The sequence below is a fragment of the Podarcis raffonei genome, chromosome 10 (assembly GCF_027172205.1).
Source record: "Podarcis raffonei isolate rPodRaf1 chromosome 10, rPodRaf1.pri, whole genome shotgun sequence".
Taxonomy (NCBI): domain Eukaryota; kingdom Metazoa; phylum Chordata; class Lepidosauria; order Squamata; family Lacertidae; genus Podarcis; species Podarcis raffonei.
This window is the reverse complement of record NC_070611.1, coordinates 21,358,257-21,375,604: the sequence shown is the minus strand read 5'-3', so window position 1 is coordinate 21,375,604 and position 17,348 is coordinate 21,358,257. Positions and strand designations below refer to the sequence as shown.

The 17,348-nt window shown below is 43.9% G+C and overlaps 1 protein-coding gene across 3 annotated transcripts; it reads left to right on the top strand.

Annotated features, from left to right (window-relative positions):
* Window positions 1-204: 204 nt before the first annotated feature.
* Window positions 205-16,111, top strand: ING3 (inhibitor of growth family member 3). Of its 3 annotated transcripts, none has more exons than XM_053405564.1 (12): window positions 205-407; window positions 580-651; window positions 1,587-1,687; window positions 3,104-3,169; window positions 5,621-5,717; window positions 6,578-6,649; window positions 7,010-7,129; window positions 8,381-8,439; window positions 8,957-9,147; window positions 10,057-10,249; window positions 13,543-13,581; window positions 15,092-16,111. In XM_053405564.1, the coding sequence occupies exons 1-12, from the start codon at window positions 380-382 to the stop codon at window positions 15,206-15,208; spliced, it is 1,155 nt and encodes a 384-aa protein (XP_053261539.1). In that variant the 5' UTR covers window positions 205-379; the 3' UTR covers window positions 15,209-16,111. The 3 variants fall into 3 exon arrangements, with proteins under 3 accessions (XP_053261539.1, XP_053261538.1, XP_053261540.1); XM_053405563.1 differs by having other exon boundaries at window positions 208-407; window positions 8,282-8,439; XM_053405565.1 differs by lacking the exon at window positions 205-407 and having other exon boundaries at window positions 574-655; window positions 8,282-8,439.
* The last annotated feature ends 1,237 nt before the right edge of the window (window positions 16,112-17,348 follow it).

Below are 17,348 nucleotides of genomic sequence, written 5' to 3'. Positions count from 1 at the left end.
GTGGGTAAAGCCCAGCGCCCGCGTCCCTGCGTCACAACAGCAGCAGCGGTGCATGGTGGGATACGTAGTCCCGGGCGTGCTCCCCTCCTCCGAGCCTCGAGACTACATCCCCCAGGAAGCACAGCGCGGGAGAGCAGCGCGAGCCCTTGCGTCAGCGGCGCCGGCAGCCAATCGAGGCCGGGCCGACGCGAGCGCCGCCCGCCGCCAATGTTGTTTTCGCTGAGTCGAGCGGCTGGTGTTGTTGGCGGTGCCGGCGCCATATTGGAAGGGACGAGGCGGCGTTTTTTTTTTGGCCCCCCCTCAGCCCCCCCGCTCGCTCGCCCGCCGCCTCAGGAATAACGGAGCCCACCTCAGAGCGGGCCTCGCTGCCGACGCCGCCATGCTGTACCTAGAGGACTATCTGGAAAGTGAGTCTCCGCGGTGCGCGCGCGTGTGTGTGTAGAGGGAGGGGGGGCGCCAGGCCCGAGGGGAGGGGGGAGGGAGGGAGGACGGAGCGCGAGGCGGAGGCCCCGCCCACCGCTCCTCCCGCCCTCCGTGTCAGCTAACTCGCTCCTTCTCTCCGCCCCCCTCCCTCGCTAGTGATCGAACAACTTCCCATGGACCTCCGCGACAGGTTCACCGAGATGCGCGAGATGGACCTGCAGGTGCAGAGTACGTGAGTCAGCCCCGCCCCCCTCGCGCGTCACGCAGAGGGAGGAGGTGGAGCCGTTGGGTGTGAGCGACGCGCCAGCCGCCGAATAGGAAGTCGGCGAGCTCCCAAGAGCCCGCCCGCCGTGCAATGGAATTGGGGTTTTCTTCCTATCGATGCTGCAAAGCGGAAATCAGCCGGGCTTTATTCCAAGGGATGGGGGTGAAAGTGATCAAAGGTTTATTGGGGGGGGGGAGAAAGAGACTTATCCTGCAGAAGAGCTCCAGGATTTATAGACGGAATAATTTCCATTTCGTGGAATGATTTTTAGATTTTGCCGGACCGAACCCAAGTATTGTGTGTCCTGATCGTGGGACTTTGGGGTGGAGGGACTGTTATTATAAAGAGCAGTGTAGGAAGGACAGGGCAATGGCCGCATGCCTCAGTATGTGGCGCCGAGCCTCTTGGGCTTCCCGATCAGAAGATCGGCAGTTCGATCCTCATGATGGGGTGAGCTCCCATTGCTCTTTACCAGCTCCTGCCAACCTAGCAGTTCTAAAGCACACCAGTGCAAGTAGATAAATAGGTACCACTGCAGTGGGAAGCTAAATGGCGTTTCCATGTGCTCTGGTTTCCGTCACGGTGTTCCGTTGTGCCACTAGCGGTTTAGTCATGCTGGCCAGATGACCCGGAAAGCTGTCGTATGTGGACAAACTCTGGTTCCCTTGGCCTGAAGCAAGATGAGCACCACACCGCTTAGTCGCCTATGGGGTCCTTTACTTTTTTTTAAACCTTTTACTTTCAAAACTTAAAAGGGATCCATGAATTAGATCTCTTGTCAGATGCTTACGTACACATGTAGTTTTCACGCAAGCTGCCTTTTACTTCTGCTATACGGTTGCAAACCATTGTATAATTATACAAGACGAATGTACATTAATGTTCTGTGTGTTTTAAGATGCAATGGATCAACTGGAACAAAGAGTAAATGAATTTTTTATGAATGCAAAGAAAAACAAGCCGGAATGGAGAGAAGAACAAATGACATCAATTAAAAAGGTAGGAATGAGGTAATATCTGGCCAAAAGAAATAAAACAAAAACAAAACACCCCAAACCAGGCTATTCAATCAGTTCTGATGCTACTACAAGTCTCACACAAGCAATCTACTCAGAGCTTTTAAAAAGCTATGAATTCATAGAAGATTGTGGCTCCCGTTCTGTAAAAATGGAAAGCACAACTTGCAGTTTTTCTTCAGAGCTGATTTCTTGCTTCGCCTGAAAATGGACAAGTGACTTGTACGTAGTCCTAAAGAAATAATTGCAATCAGGCTTAAAATCACTTTGGTTGTACTGTTTATTTGGAATATTAGTATCAAGAGCCTTTAGTATCAAGTTAGCATCAAGTATCAAGACACCAAAAGAAATAGCTGCAAAGAAATACAGTGGTACCTTGGGTTAAGTACTTAGTTCGTTCCGGAGGTCCGTTCTTAACCTGAAACTGTTCTTAACCTGAAGCACCACTTTAGCTAATGGGGCCTCCTGCTGCCGCCACTCCGTCGGAGCATGATTTCTATTCTCATCCTGAAGCAAAGTTCTTAACCTGAAGCATTATTTCTGGGTTAGCGGCGTCTGTAACCTGAAGTGTATGTAACCCGAGGTACCACTGTACATGACTGGAGTTCCAGCAGTGTGAATCATGGCCTTGAAAATCGGATTTGAAATGCAAAAAGTCCCAAGTATGAGCAACATCCTTCAGTCTGATAGGAACTAAGCTTTATACCAAGTCAGACCATTGATCTATCTATCTCAGTATTGTCTTCACTGGCTGGTAGCAGCAGCTCTACAGGATTTCAGGCAGGAGAGATTCTCAGCCTTGCCTGGAGATGCCAGGGTTAGAACCTGTGACCTTCTGCATGGAAAGCAGAAGCTCTAACAACCGAGCTATGGCCCTTCCTCTAAATGTCTCAGTCTTCAAGGACAATAAACCTTGAGCTCTCTCACCTCTGCCCCCCCCCCAAGAAAAGCCCTCTGGCCCGCAGGTACGGCTATTATTTTTGATATACATAAAACATTTTTTAACTTCCATTCTGGTGTTTTGTTATTCTGGGGAAATACTGGTATTGTACTGTATATTGAATTTTTCTCCCATGTTTCAAAATAGGGGAATGTGGTGAGCTAAAGAATAATATTAAACCATGAAATCAAATAATGTTCTCAACCGTCATTTTGATAACTCAGTATTCAGCGACATTGTTAAATCATAAACATACAAATGTTGGACCAAATGGCCAAAACAGTCTCCTGCATTTCATTTATCCACCTATCTTGAAATGATTTTTCAAGAACTTGTGAACTTTGTTTATCTTCAGAGTTCTTTGTTTTCATGTATTATTGGTCATCCAAGTTCATTATAATTTTGTAGTACTAAAAATGATTTCTCACAGTATTTTACTTTTATTTTCCCCCCAAATAGGATTACTATAAAGCCCTAGAAGACGCAGATGAAAAAGTACAGCTGGCCAATCAGATTTATGACTTAGTAAGTAAAATAATGAACTTGGCTACTGGACTTTTAATTTGCAGACTTTTAAAATGTTAACACTCATTCTTCTTAACATTTCTTATAAAATTTTTGTATGTATGAACATTTATAACTCTGTAACACTTTTAAAATGTGTCGGGGGGGTTATTGGGTTGTTTTTATTTTGACAGTGTATTTTGTGTATTTATGTTGTGATTATATCCTGTGTACTGCCTCGAGACCTGCGGGTATGGGGCGGTATCCAAATTTAATAAATAATACAATCTTACCTTGGATCCTGAACGCCTTGTGAGTCTTAATGTTTTGGCTCCCAAACGTCGCAAACCCAGGAGTGTTCCGGTTTGCAAACGTTCTTTGGAACCTGAATGCCTGACGCGACTTCTGCAGCTTCCGATTGGCTGCGGAAGCTTCCTGCAGCCAATCAGAAGCTGCGGCTTGGTTTTGAAACTTTTTGGAAGTCGAACGGTCTTCCGGAACTGATTCCATTCAATTTCCAAGGTACCACTGTAATGCATTTTTCTGCTTATAGCTTTTTTAAAAAACTTGGGCTAACTGGCTTGTATGTACACTTAAATGTTTTAAGGGCTGAAATAATAAAAATTATTACATGCAAAAGCAGTTTCATATACGAATCTATGAAGGCATTTGCAGAGCAATCTTAAGTGGAGTTGGGAAGGAATGGAATGGCAGATGCACCAGTGCAAATAATGACATCTCATGCTAGCCAGGGCAGGATGTGGTTGGAGATTGGTCTTCCTTTTCTCTATACCAGCTCCAGGCTGAAATAGCTGAGGGGCCTGATAGTTAGGTCCAGGGCATCTGCAGGATTTTGAATCCAGTGGCTCTAAAGCAGGGGTTGGCAAGGTTTTACCTGCCTGGGCCAGTCAAGTCCCGCGGAGATCCTGTGCGCAATTTCCGGCGTCTGGGCATGTGCAGATGCAATTTCCGGTGCCGCAGAAGTGCTAAACCAGTGCGGTGCGGGGACTCGCTGAGCGGCGGCTCGATTCGGGTGCGGCTCATGGGCCAGTTAAACTGCCCCCGTGGGCCACTTGCAGCACAAAGGCCGCAGGTTGCCAACCCCTGCTCTAAAGCCACCAGTGCCCTGCCCCTAAAATGCCCCATGTTAGTACTTTCTGCTTGCTCCGCCAGCTGAAAAATTGCTGGTGGTAGTTTTCTGCTCCCTGGAATGCAGCTGGGGCCTTGGTTGTGGCACAGCCCTTCTAGCAATGCTCCTATCTACCAGCAGAGGCTGGCAGAGAAACACCTACTCACCTTCCTAAACTGCATCCTCCCCCCTTCCCCCCCTTTACCACCTGTCAGCTGGTGGCAGTAGAGCTCAAGCTTGCTTTCTGCAAACATCTGGTGCATGAGGAAGTTACGCATGGGAAACTCCCTTGTGTATCCAGTCCAGAAGGCTTTGGGGTTTACCAATTTTCCTTTACCAGTGCACAGTTTAGAGCACACTAGAGTCTCCTGATTGTGCATTGGCAGCTGTGTGTGTGACAGGTGTGGGCATGGTTTGGGAGAAGCAGCCTTGCAGACCAAATGTGAGGCACGTTTGGCCTGTGGGCTTGATGTTCCCCTACACTGCCTTAGGCAGTCTCAAAGCCTTGAGTGCAAAATAGTGAATCTGTAATTGGCAGTCTTTCATCTAATCTCTTTTAACAATTCCAAGAGGGGATGGTAGCTGTGGTTTGTGAAACCAGATCAAAATTTTCTTGGGGTGTGGAACTACCGTATTTACACGAATCTGATGCACCATCGGATCTAATGCACACCTCAATTTTCAAAACCTTGAAACCAAAAAAAGTGTTTGCTGGAGAATGTAAATGTGGCATCAAATCTAATGCACACCCTAATTTTCGTGACGTAATTTGGCCAAAAAAGGTGAGCATTACATTTGAATAAATGCGGTAGGTGGAACCCTACTTGCGTAGGGTTTAAATTCCAGCCATATGTTGGAGGCATTTGGGTGCCACATGTACTAGAAGGTTTCTGTAGCACAGTGCTCCGAAAGCTTTACACTTATCTTACTTAATATTTTTTGTTAATAGGAAAAGGTTTTTGACATGTACATGATTGATTAAATATTCTCAGCAGTACAATCTTAATACACATTCACACTAAAGGAAGGCTTGTTGAACTAAATAGCTTACTGTTCAATAGTTTTTTTCAGTGTACAGTATACACTTAACTTTAGAGTAAGCCTCACTCAACTCAACAAGATTGATTTCTGATTAGAACTGTATAGGATTTCATTGTTAGAGGTTTTTTTCAGCTTAATGTTTTCATGTCCAGGGATCCTTTTATACAGATTCTCATTTGGGATTTCTTAAAAAATACAGTATTGGTGTTTGCCACACTTCATATTAACGTTTTGATTATGTGAAGTAATAAACTGGATGAAAAATAGCCTGACATCTCAAAAAACATGTGTTCTTAAATCAGGTAGACCGCCACTTGAGAAAATTGGACCAGGAATTAGCAAAATTTAAAATGGAACTTGAGGCGGATAACGCTGGGATTACAGAAATATTGGAAAGGCGTAAGTATGCCTGGTGGCTTTCTCCAGTCATTATAATTTTGCCAGCACATAACATCACACTGTGTTGCTGCTGTAGCAATAAAGGATTTCCTTTTGTTTCTCATTTGTCAAAATGAATCATAACTAATAAAACTGGGTCAATTTTTTTTCCTTGGGTCCCATCACAGTATCATGAGCAAGAGTAGAATCTATGGTCTAATAGATGCTATATGCTGCTTTTTAGTTTGTTTCCTGAACATTTCACAGGATACCCATTTGAAGCTTCATTGCAAGCCATCTTTAAAGTGTGTCTTATCTGTGTGCATCAAGAATTAAAATAGTCTTGGTTCCTGAAGAAAGTCTTATCTGTTGCTTCTCTGTGTGTTCATACTGGTAGGACAGAGTGTAAAAACCTCAGGCTTTGGAGCCATCTGTCACACCGCTCACCAGTCCTGCTTCGTGCTCTTCTTGAGTGTTTCTCCTGATGTGTCCTTGAACTGTGATCGTTCCCTTGCTTGCTTGGATTGAAAGAAGCATGTGTGACCTTTGTGTGGCTGGAATGTTGTACAGATGTAAAGCGTCACATCTGTTGCTCTGTCGCAGCCCATCAATGACATGCAGCACCCTGAAGGAATGTGGAATTTGGACCTCAAAAGCCCCTGCGATAGGGTTGTTCTCTTCAGAACTCAAGAGGCCATTGGCTTGAATGTGGCAAATTAATGTGGCAAACCAGGATAGAGAACAAAAACCTCTGGTTAATTTCATAGTGCTAGCTTCTTCTGATGAAAATGCAGTGTGCAGTATTTTAAAGATGGTGTCGTATAACAAAACTTTCTAAGTTGTCATAACTATATTTCATTCTTAAACACTCTTTCCAATAGGTTCTTTGGAACTGGATACACCATCACAGCCACTGAACAATCACCACGCTCATTCACACACCCCAGTAGAAAGTAAGTTGAATGTTGCAACCTTTGCTTTTGTTTTGGTGTGAAGAAGAACAATACAACAGGCAGAAATTCAGCAGGTTGTGCTTTTCAAGAATAGAAATATAATATGGAGAAAGCTGTGATCTCTCCCAAATTTTGTATTGTGCCATGTGCACCCACAGCATTCTCACAAAATTCAACATGTGCTCACTGGTCCAAAAGGTCTGGTGACCCATATCTGTGGAAAAGAGCTCCTGGACTGAAATGTGATGGTGCTTTTCATGATGTGTGTTCGTGTGTGTGGTTTTTTCCTTCTATAGTGATTTGCACAAAGCGCCAAGTTGGCTTTTGGATTAATAGAGTGTGTTTTGTTTGTCCGTATAGAACGGAAGCATAATCCCTCATCTCACCATGCAGCGGCAGATCATGTCCCTGAAAAGAAATTTAAGTCTGAAGCTCTTCTGTCAACTCTCACTTCAGATGCCTCTAAAGAAAATACACCAGGTAATTACAATGTCAGGTGTAAGTGAAGTTTTAAGCATACAAATGGAGGACATTCTCTTTCCTGACCTATTAATGGGATTGCTCCCACAGGCTGTTTTTCAGAGAGGCAGGTACAATCTATTTTTAAACAGGTCTGCTAAGACTCCTGTATGTGGATCCCTAATAAAATTGTTACTGGTGGAGGAGAGAAGCAAGGCAAGGACAAGGAATTTATCCCTCCTTTAATTTTACCACCCATGCTTGCAACAGCAGCTTTCTAGTCCTTGTGATGGTGTTTCTTTGTTTTTGCAGGGTGGGGGGGGGGATCACTCACCTTTCCCCAACCTTGCATTGGGCTCAGAGGATGGAAGTGGCAAGATTCATTCAGTCCCCAATTGTAAATACTTCCTCCCTGTATTCTGCCCATCTCAGGAGTGGTGAGGGCGATAAATTTAGCTGAGAGAGTTTACTGTGGAGAAGAACTACTGTTGGAAGGTGGAGGGGGTTGGAATTTGGACCCTGTGTTCCCACTCCTTTATCCACCTCTTCTTGGTTATTTATTATTATTATCATTCAGTACCTTCTCTCATTATATACTTTCCTCACCCATCCTTCCATTGCCTTTTTCCATCCTCTAGGCCACATTTACCAGCTCCGCACACCTGTCAGCTTTGCCCACCAGGGTGGGGGAGATAAAGATCTGTCTCTCTTGCCATAAAAGGTTCCCCATCGTTGGATTTTTAAAACAATAAAAACAGAAGAGGCAACAAAAGGACAGGGTGGAGTGGTGTGTTTTCAGCATTTAATGGGAACTGGATAACAAAGATTCCAGGTGCACCTTGTCAGGAGAAAGTTCCATAGAAGTTCTACTTCTGATCTTGTAACACCCAAGAAGTAGGGATGGAGACAGTCGTTCAGATATTTAGGGCCCAAGTTGGTTAAGGCTTTACACATTAGCCCTGGGGCAGGAGAGCAAACAAAGATAGGAACGTCTGAAGAGTAGAGCAGTGCCAAGTTGTTTTACAGAACATTATATCCTGTTAGTCTCTTTGTCCATTAACGAAGTAGCTGACTTTCACTGGTAGACACAGCTGGTTTTCAGCTTTCTGAAATTTAAATCTACTTTTAGTTTTCACTTTGGACTATATAAATATGTTCCCTTTGTTCATCAAGGGTGTCGAAACAGTAATTCATCATCCTCATCCAACAGTGCATATAATGCAAATTCTTCTCAGCCATTGGCATCGTATAACCTGGGCTCATTATCTTCAGGAGCTGGAGCTGGTGCTATTACCATGGCAGCAGCTCAGGCAGTGCAAGCCACAGCACAGGTAAGAAATTCAAAATACATTGTTTAAAGTACCTGCAAGCTGAGTTGGACAACTTTTATTTAGTTTAGATTGGTATTTAGAAACTGAATTTTTATGGCACTAGTTAAACAGAAAAGGAGGCAGTCGTTTTTACATAGTACATTCTAAAAACTCTTCCCAGCATATTGAACTTGCACGTGTTTAATAAGGTTTGCAGTGTGATCCTGTGCGTACCTGTACAAAAGTATGCTGTGCTGAGTTCAGTAAGACTTACTCCAAGATAAATGGCTTTAGAATTGCAGCATTCAGCCTCAGTCCTGTGCACACTTACTTAAGCGTAAGTCACATTGAAATAGGATGCAAGACGATATCCAGCTTGGTTTCTTAGAGCATGTGGGTAATTACCATCAAGCCATAATTTCCTGTTAAGTGTTGGAAATGTGAGTCTACTCTTTTAAATGCAACAGATAGTTCAAAGCATGCTTTAAATGTTTACTAGCAACAGCATAATATATTAATATGGCTGCTTTTCTTTTAGATGAAGGAAGGAAGGAGAACGTCTAGCCTAAAAGCGAGTTATGAAGCCTTTAAGAACAATGACTTCCAACTTGGAAGAGAATTTTCATTATCCAGGGATACCGCTGGGTACTCATCATCCGCCTTGGCATCTACATTATCTCAGACTTTGAGTTCATCAACCACAGATTCACGGAGTGGTCGAAAAAGCAAGTAGGTTCATGAAAAATGGTTGCTTCCCTTCGGCTGGGCTCACTTAAGAATTTGGAGAAATTATTAATCTGTTATTATTAGTGTTCACAGTTTTAATAGAAACTCAGAATTTTGAACTGGTGATCTCATTTTGTTTCATTCCCTGATCCTTTGAGATGATTCAAACTCTACATTTAAAAAGTTTAAATGTATGCCCTCATGTTTTTATGCACAGATGTCATCATACATACACAACAGTCTAATTTTAACAGGTTCTTAGTAACGCAAGACCTGTACTAAGAATAGAAGTATACATAATTACCCAGGTGATAGTCTCTTCTCTTTCCTTCCATATGTCAGTTGACCCAGCCGCTTCTTTCTCTCTTTGACTCTTACTGAGGGGTGCCTACTTGCTCTTGAATGCTAGAAGAAATGAATGCTAAATCAAAAATATATAAAAGTAGCCACCCACACATTGATTTATAGAACTTACAAACACAGGATAAAAGCTCCATAGAAAATCAACAAGGTCCGGAATAGTACTGAGGCCCCCTTTTGGTTATGAAATGTGAATTTACCCTGTGTATAAACCATCAGTACTGTTGAAACAGTGAAAGGAAGAACATGATGAGCCAGTACAGAAAAAGCATGTCTACTCCTAAGCGAAATAATGTAATACTCAAGTTGTTGCCGTCTGTCAGGGCATGAACACTTGCTTATACCATTTCTAATCTCAAAAATCCTCATTATATTTTGTCAATTTAAGGTTGTGGGTTTTTTTAGAAAAAGAAAATGTTTACATCAAATGTAGATAATTGTCCAACAGCTTAGCTATGAACTTCTGCTGTAGTGTCTTTCTCGTTTCAAATTACACACACAACTTGATGGAAAGTAAAGGGAGAACACACTGGATATGTCTTTATTTTTCAGAAACAATAACAAATCTTCAAATCAACAATCGTCGTCATCTTCCTCGTCTTCCTCCTTGTCATCTTGTTCCTCATCCTCGGCTCTAGCACAGGAACTGTCTCAACAAACAGCAGTAATACCAGAGTCCGAATCTAATAGCCAAGTTGATTGGACCTATGATCCAAATGAGCCACGTTACTGCATTTGTAATCAGGTATATTTTGTTAAAATATGATGTTATGCAGAATACCTGGTAGAAAGTTTCAGTTTTTATAGGATAGTTTACTTGGCTCATTGATCTTGGTTCATTTACTGAGAATCGACCACATCTGGTAGCAGATACTAAGAGATAAATTATTCAGCTTTCAATGATTGCACTTTAAAGACAATATAGTGCTTTAGACTGCACGTTATAATGGCTGGTCTGTAAAACTAGACAGTTGTGATCAAAATCTGTTGATATATGCAGAATGCTAAGTTTTGTTTTAAATCAACTTATTTTCACGGTATTGTGGCTTCAATTAAAATTGTGGAAAATGCATGGATACTGCTAAGGTACCTTTAGGGCTTTAGATTGGAGTTCTCAGTACTGATTTCTGCCCTGTGTTTCTCTTTCTGTTACTCATGATTCCCAGCCACTTCCTTATAGCCTGGTGCATCTACAGCTCTTGCATTATTTGTGTCCTCCTTCCCATTCCCCAGTACCTGCAAGTTTTTCATTTCAAAGTGTGCCATGCACAAAACACTGAGTAAATTTATATAACATTTCTGACCATGAAACTTTGTTTTTGTCACTGCAGCATTTGTATAGTGAGGAAGCCTTGACATTTCCTTTTCCACATAATAACATCCAAAGGTCAATATTTATGAGGAATGTTAAAGCATTTTCTCTAGAAGTGATAACGTTTATAAAAAGGTTACAAAATCTTAGCAGTGTACAAATATCGAAAACAAAAGATAGGCCCAGCTTCAGACTTAAAATCCAATGAGACAAGAATTAAGGGGGGGGGGTTGACTGGGCGATATATCAACATATTGCCCAGGACCGGGACACCACAATGACAGCTTCACTCAGCGGTATATCGCTGGTGAAACCGTCGCCGCTCTTGAGTCCCTCTGCCTCCAGCGCGCTGAAGGAGAAACACTAGCCAGGAGTGGTAGTGGTATGCCGCTGGTGAAACCACCATCGCACTCTCCCCCAGCAGAGGGAGAATCAAGCTGATGTGCTGATACAGCTTGTTCCTCACTCCGCTTCTTTAAACCGCTTGGCCAAGGAACACGCTGCTGGCCTCCCCTTAGTAAAGCAGTTTTACAGAGTCCCCGCCCTGCCCCCAGCTCACAGGAGCAGCGTCGGGATGGGGTCTCCGTTAAAGTGCACCTCCCAAGCTGAGAGAGCCCCAACCCCGCTCCTGCTTGCACTTGAGTAGGAACGGGATTGGGGCTGCAGCCTTGCTTGGCTACCGCTTGGCTGCCTTCGTCTGGGATGGTGTGCTGTGCCTTTCCTCCCAGAAAGGCAGCTAGGCGGTGTAGGGGCTCTACACTGGCTCCCAATACGTTTCCAAGCACAATTCAAAGTGTTGGTGCTGACCTTTAAAGCCCTAAACGGCCTTGGTGGAGCGTCTCCACCTCCATCGTTCTGCGCGGACACTGAGGTCCAGCGCCGAGGGCCTTCTGGCGGTTCCCTCACTGTGAGAAGCCAAGTTACAGGGAACCAGGCAGAGGGCCTTCTCAGTAGTGGCACCCACCCTGTGGAACGCCCTCCCACCAGGTGTCAAAGAGAAAAATAACTACCAAACTTTTAGAAGACATCTGAAGGCAGCCCCGTTTAGGGAAGCTTTTAATGTTTAATAGGTTATTGTATTTTAGTGTTTTGTTGGAAGCCACCCAGAGTGGCTGGGGAAGCCCAGCCAGATGGGCGGGGTATAAATAATAAATTATTATTATTATTATTATTATTATTATTATTATTATTATTAATGCCTATTATTATTATTATTGATGCTTCGCTATGGCTGCCTGGTCCGTCTTCGGGGAGTAGGGGGTGAGCAGGCAAGGTAGCTCACCCACCCCCTACGCCAGCGAAGGCGGACGCAGCCTGGTTCTCAAGAGCAAGTGGTAGGGACAGCAGGTCTGGCTCCAAGGAGGCCCAGGTCCCCTGCTGGGTGTGCAAGCGGTGGGGGACCCGGGGCTTGCTCAGCTGGGGGCAGGAGCCTTTCTGGCCCCCGGCTGAGGGCCAGCTGTATTGGCCGCAGCCTGCGAGGCACTGAGGTGAAAGCACCTCGGCTCCCACGGTGAGAGCTTGCAGCAGTTTTACCTGGCACCTCACCGGCTGGGGGCCAATGCAGCCTTTTACAACAATCCTTTTTTTGGACAGTCTTAACGTTTTAAAAAGTCTAAACGTAATGGAAGACATTTTAATGCTTTTAGAATAACTACTTAATTTGGGGGATGGTAATGCAGAACTGCTTCAGGTAATGACTCGGGTAATAGAGTCAGCTGTTTAAACTTTAGTATTACTGTTGCTTCATTATTCAGCCATTCTTTTATGTTCACTGAGCTCTTCAGCATTGATCTCTCCTGGTGACTTGCTTATAGGACTCCTGGTGACTTGCTTATAGGACTCCCTTTCCCGGAAGTCAGGTTTACTCTGTAGTAATGTAGTCCAGCTTGGATCATCCTTTGGATTAGGTCACAGAAAGGTCCTCTGCTGAGAGCAAACCACCCTGAAATCAAGACTGTTTGTACATACAGTCATACCCTGGGTTATGAACGCTGCGGGTTGCACGTTTTCAGGTTGTGGACCGCGCCGAACCTGGAAGTACTGGAACAGGTTACTTCCGGGTTTCGGCGCTTGCACATGCGCAGAAGCACAAAATGACGTCATGCGCAGAAGCGCCGAATCGCAGCAGACGTGGTGCTGCGGGTTGCGAACGTGCCTCCCGCACGGATCATGTTTGCAACCCGAGGTATGACTGTATATTGTTTAATGCTAATTTCACCTAAGGCAGGTGAGCATAGCCACTCTTACAGATTAGGGTTTTTAGATTTTCACCTGAAAACACAAAATACAAATTTTCAGTTAAAATGAAAGGCAGATATTCTACATAGAATGTCCAAGCTGTGAAAATAATGAAAGTGACTTTACCTCCCTATGCTTTAAAGTGTTTTTTTTTAAAAAAAGATCATGCCATCCTAATCTTTTGTAAAAAAATAAAATAAAATAATTTATCCAGGCATTTAAAGAAATGATTGCCAAAACAAGTGTAAAACTGATGCCTTACTTGCATTTGATCATCTAGAAAATCACACCCTTCTTGGATGTCTAAGGGAGTCTAAAATAATGCAAAAATGGAAAAGCGAATTCGTAACATGAATGTTTCCAAGATGTACAAGTTTTGCATATTTTTCCATTTAGAGCCTTGCAACAGTAACTCTGATGTGAAAAATAATCTGGTCATGGAATACATTAATGCTTTCTTAATTTGTGTATATTGTATTCTCTCATAGGTGTCCTATGGTGAAATGGTGGGCTGTGATAACCAGGATGTAAGTATTAAAAAAGGGTGCAGGAGCTATTACACACACACACACAAACACACACACACACACACACACCTCTCTCTCTCCCCCCCCCCCTCTCTTCTTCTCTCTCTCCCTCCCTTCCCCCCAGAACTAGTCTTGGCTATGCAGTTTTCCACTCAAAAGCAGAATTTTGAGCCATCTTCCAAAGGAAGATTACACATGTCCATGAACACCAAGGCATTACTCTTTCCCGCAGCAGTTATTCATGGTGTAGATGAGGATAGATAGTTACTTTGAGTATGGGGACTGGTTTTAGACAGGGAACTACTAGCTTAGTATGTACGTCTGAAGCTAACCAAAAGAGAGCAGGTAGTTTTTGCTTCTGTACCTTTCCAAATACAGTGGTACCTCGCAAGACGAATGCCTCGCAAGACGGAAAACTCGCAAGAAGAAAGAGTTTTCCGTTTTCCGAGGGGCTTCGCCAGACGAATTTCCCTATGGGCTTCCTTCGCAAGACGAAAGCCCATAGGGAAATCTCCGGGGACAGCGGGGAAGCGCAGCGCGTCTTCCCCACTGTCCTCGGATCTCCTCCGAGGCTGGCGGTGGGGCGGAGAGACCTCCTCCCGCCGTCAGCCTTCGGAAGGCTCCTCCGAAGGCTGGTGGTGGGGCGGAGAGACCTCCTCCCGCCGCCAGCCTTCGGAAGGCTCCTCCGAAGGCTGGCGGTGGGGCGGAGAGCCCTTCTCCCCGCGCCAGCCTTCGGATGGCTGTTCTGAAGGCTGGCGGTGGACCGCCAGCCTTCAGAACAGGTCCGGGGACAGAGGAGAAGCGCAACGCGCCTTCCCCTCTGTTCCCGGACCTGTCTTGAAGACTTGCGGTGGGAGGAGGGTTTTCCTTCCCACTGCCAACATTCAGAATGCTGTTCTTAATGTTGGCGGTGGGGAGGAAAAACCCTCCTCCCACCGCAAGCCCCGGGAACAGAGGAGAAGCGCTGCACGCCTTCCCCTCTGTTCCTGGACCTGTCCTGAAGACTTGCGGTGGGAGGAGGGTTTTCCTTCCCACTGCCAACATTCAGAATGCTGTTCTGAATGTTGGTGGTGGGGAGGAAAGCCCTTCTCCTCACCGCAAGCTCCGGGAACAGAGGAGAAGCGCAGCGCGCCTTCCCCTCTGTTCCCGGACCTGTCCTGAAGGCTTGCGGTGGGGAGAAAAGCCCTTCTCCGCACCGCCAGCCCGGCAAGCGGTTTCCATAGGAACGCATTAATTGATTTTCAATGCATTCCTATGGGAAACTGTGCTTCGCAAGACAAAAAACTCGCAAGAAGGAAAAACTCGCGGAACGAATTAATTTCGTCTTGCGAGGTACCACTGTATTCCCAGATAATAGGTATTAAAACCAGTAATTCTGTTTTATTTCTGTACAACAAAGCAAAGCTACCAATATCTGCCTAAATCTATACCATGTCAAAAGAGCCTGTTTGGTGTTTTGTCGTGTCCGCTTTTAGGAACCAATCGGTATGTCTTTCTGATTGCCTTACAGTGCCCTATCGAGTGGTTCCATTATGGCTGTGTCGGATTGACAGAAGCACCAAAGGGAAAATGGTACTGCCCACAGTGTACCGCTGCAATGAAGAGAAGAGGCAATAGGCATAAATAAATGTCCTGCTCGCTTCGCTTCAATTAAAAATACGTGCTATGCTGCGGGGAAAGGGGAGGGAAACGCTTCTTTGGAACCAGTCAAAGGAGGATGGATTTAGCTGTCATAAAATGTCGACTTCTTAATTTTGCTAGTTGTGTTTTAATATTGTACTTAAATTATTTATGCACCGCGGTTGTGCTATAAATACTTTTTCCAGTTAGCCATGGATTTTGTTCCAGTGGCAGACATATGCAGACATTTGTACTCCCTTAACCATTTTCTCTAAGCGGTGGGCATTCTACAACAATTCAGCCTTCAAATAATTCCAGCAAATTTAAGATATTGAATGGTTTTATATTTAGCTGGCATTCTACTGCATGTTCTGTACTCGAGAGCTGTTAATGTGGGATTTTGTGTATATAAGTGTTGCAGAAAGAACATTAAGAGAATGGATTTTTTTCCAGACGCCTTTATAGCTTTGTTTCTTGTTGAAACTGAATTCAGCAGGCTGAAGAAAATGGTTCTTGTATACACTGGGCTGGTGTCCTCTAGAGTACTTGGTAAATAAAAACAGACTCTTGTACACTTTAAAACAAAAATTGTACCACTAGTCTTTATATGTTTTGGGGCCATTCAGGGCACAGGTCATTAAAAAAGGGTGTTAAAGTGATAAACCTTTTATACCAAATGTGTTTATTTTTGTGTGCAAGTGATCCTTTAAATTGAAACTGTATTAGGTGTTAAAATTAAAAGGAAAAAAAATCAAACGCTAGTATTAATGCTTGGCATACTTTATCAGAAAAGTACAGTAAAACATTTCATGGAGGCTTTCATAATATGCTGTCTAACTGGAGGATTTTAAATAGTTTTTATTTTTTAAGAAAATATATAAATAAAAGGTTTCCATCTCTGACATACTAAGTACTATGCCTGTTGTGTTGTTGTTTTCACTGCCAGAAATTACTCATTTAATAATACCAGGTGGATTTAAGTGGAAAATTTAAAAATAAAAGTAGTCCCATATAACTGAAATTTGATACATTGCAATTACTCTTAAGAGATGCACATCTATATTTAAATGAAAATGTGTTGCATATTTCAAGATCATGTTGGACTACGCTCAACTCACACTTAAGACATGGCAGAAATAATGTTATGCAAGACTCATAACATTCAACCTGTCTTGAAGTGTTTTAATACTAGGGTGACATCCTCTGGCTTGCACAAGAGAAATCCGCTTGTGCCACAGTTTCTCCTTTCCCTCTGCACCCCTCCTGTACATCTCCAAAATCTGTTTTGGAGGTTCCTCAACCCTCCAAAGCAGAACTAGAGGCATGTGAGGGCCAGCAGGGGTGACAAGGGGGAAGAGAAAATTGTTACATGTGCATGCAATGTGTTTAGAAATAGGACATGGTTGGAAAGACGGTCTAGAAATTTAAAATAAAAAAGAGCTAACGAATAAACCTAACAGTATCCTTTTAGAGCTGTTTGAGCAAATAACCATTGCACCTCTATATTTCAGGGCAGTTTCATAACATCCATACCTTATATTTTATAAAGAAATAGTGTGCAAAATAATACAAATAAAAGTAGTTTTTGTTTTGCACAACTACATTAGCCTAAACCTGACTATTCTGCTTCCCAAACTTGGAATTTATAAGTTTGTGTAACCCAAAATGTGTAATTAATGGACAAAATTGTGCTGCATCTTGAATTCAAAGTGACCAGGATTACCTGCTGAAAGTTTAACGAAGTCGTGCTGGCTGCTCATCTGCCTTGATTTCTGCCCCAGAAGGTGAATTGTAGGAGAGAAAAAGATTCAACCCGACATCCCACCATAGCTGTCAACTTACAGATTTGAAAATAAGGGACCAGCAGCCTCGAAAATAAGGGATTTTTGGTGCACAGGTATGTTCAACTTCTGAGCCCCTCCGAGCCAAAGGCAGAAAGCCCAGCCAGCAGCCAAACAAAGCCTCAAGCAGTGGTTCCCACAGCACAGCAACCCAGCAAAGGGGATGCAGCAAGGAAAACCACCGTCACCTCTCTGCTGGGAAGCGCTGAGCAAAAGCGAGTCCCCAGGCAACGCAGCCGATTTGATCGGCACAAGGCATGTAAGCTCCATCCCCCAGCCGTTCTTAGACTCCTTATTGGGTGAGCA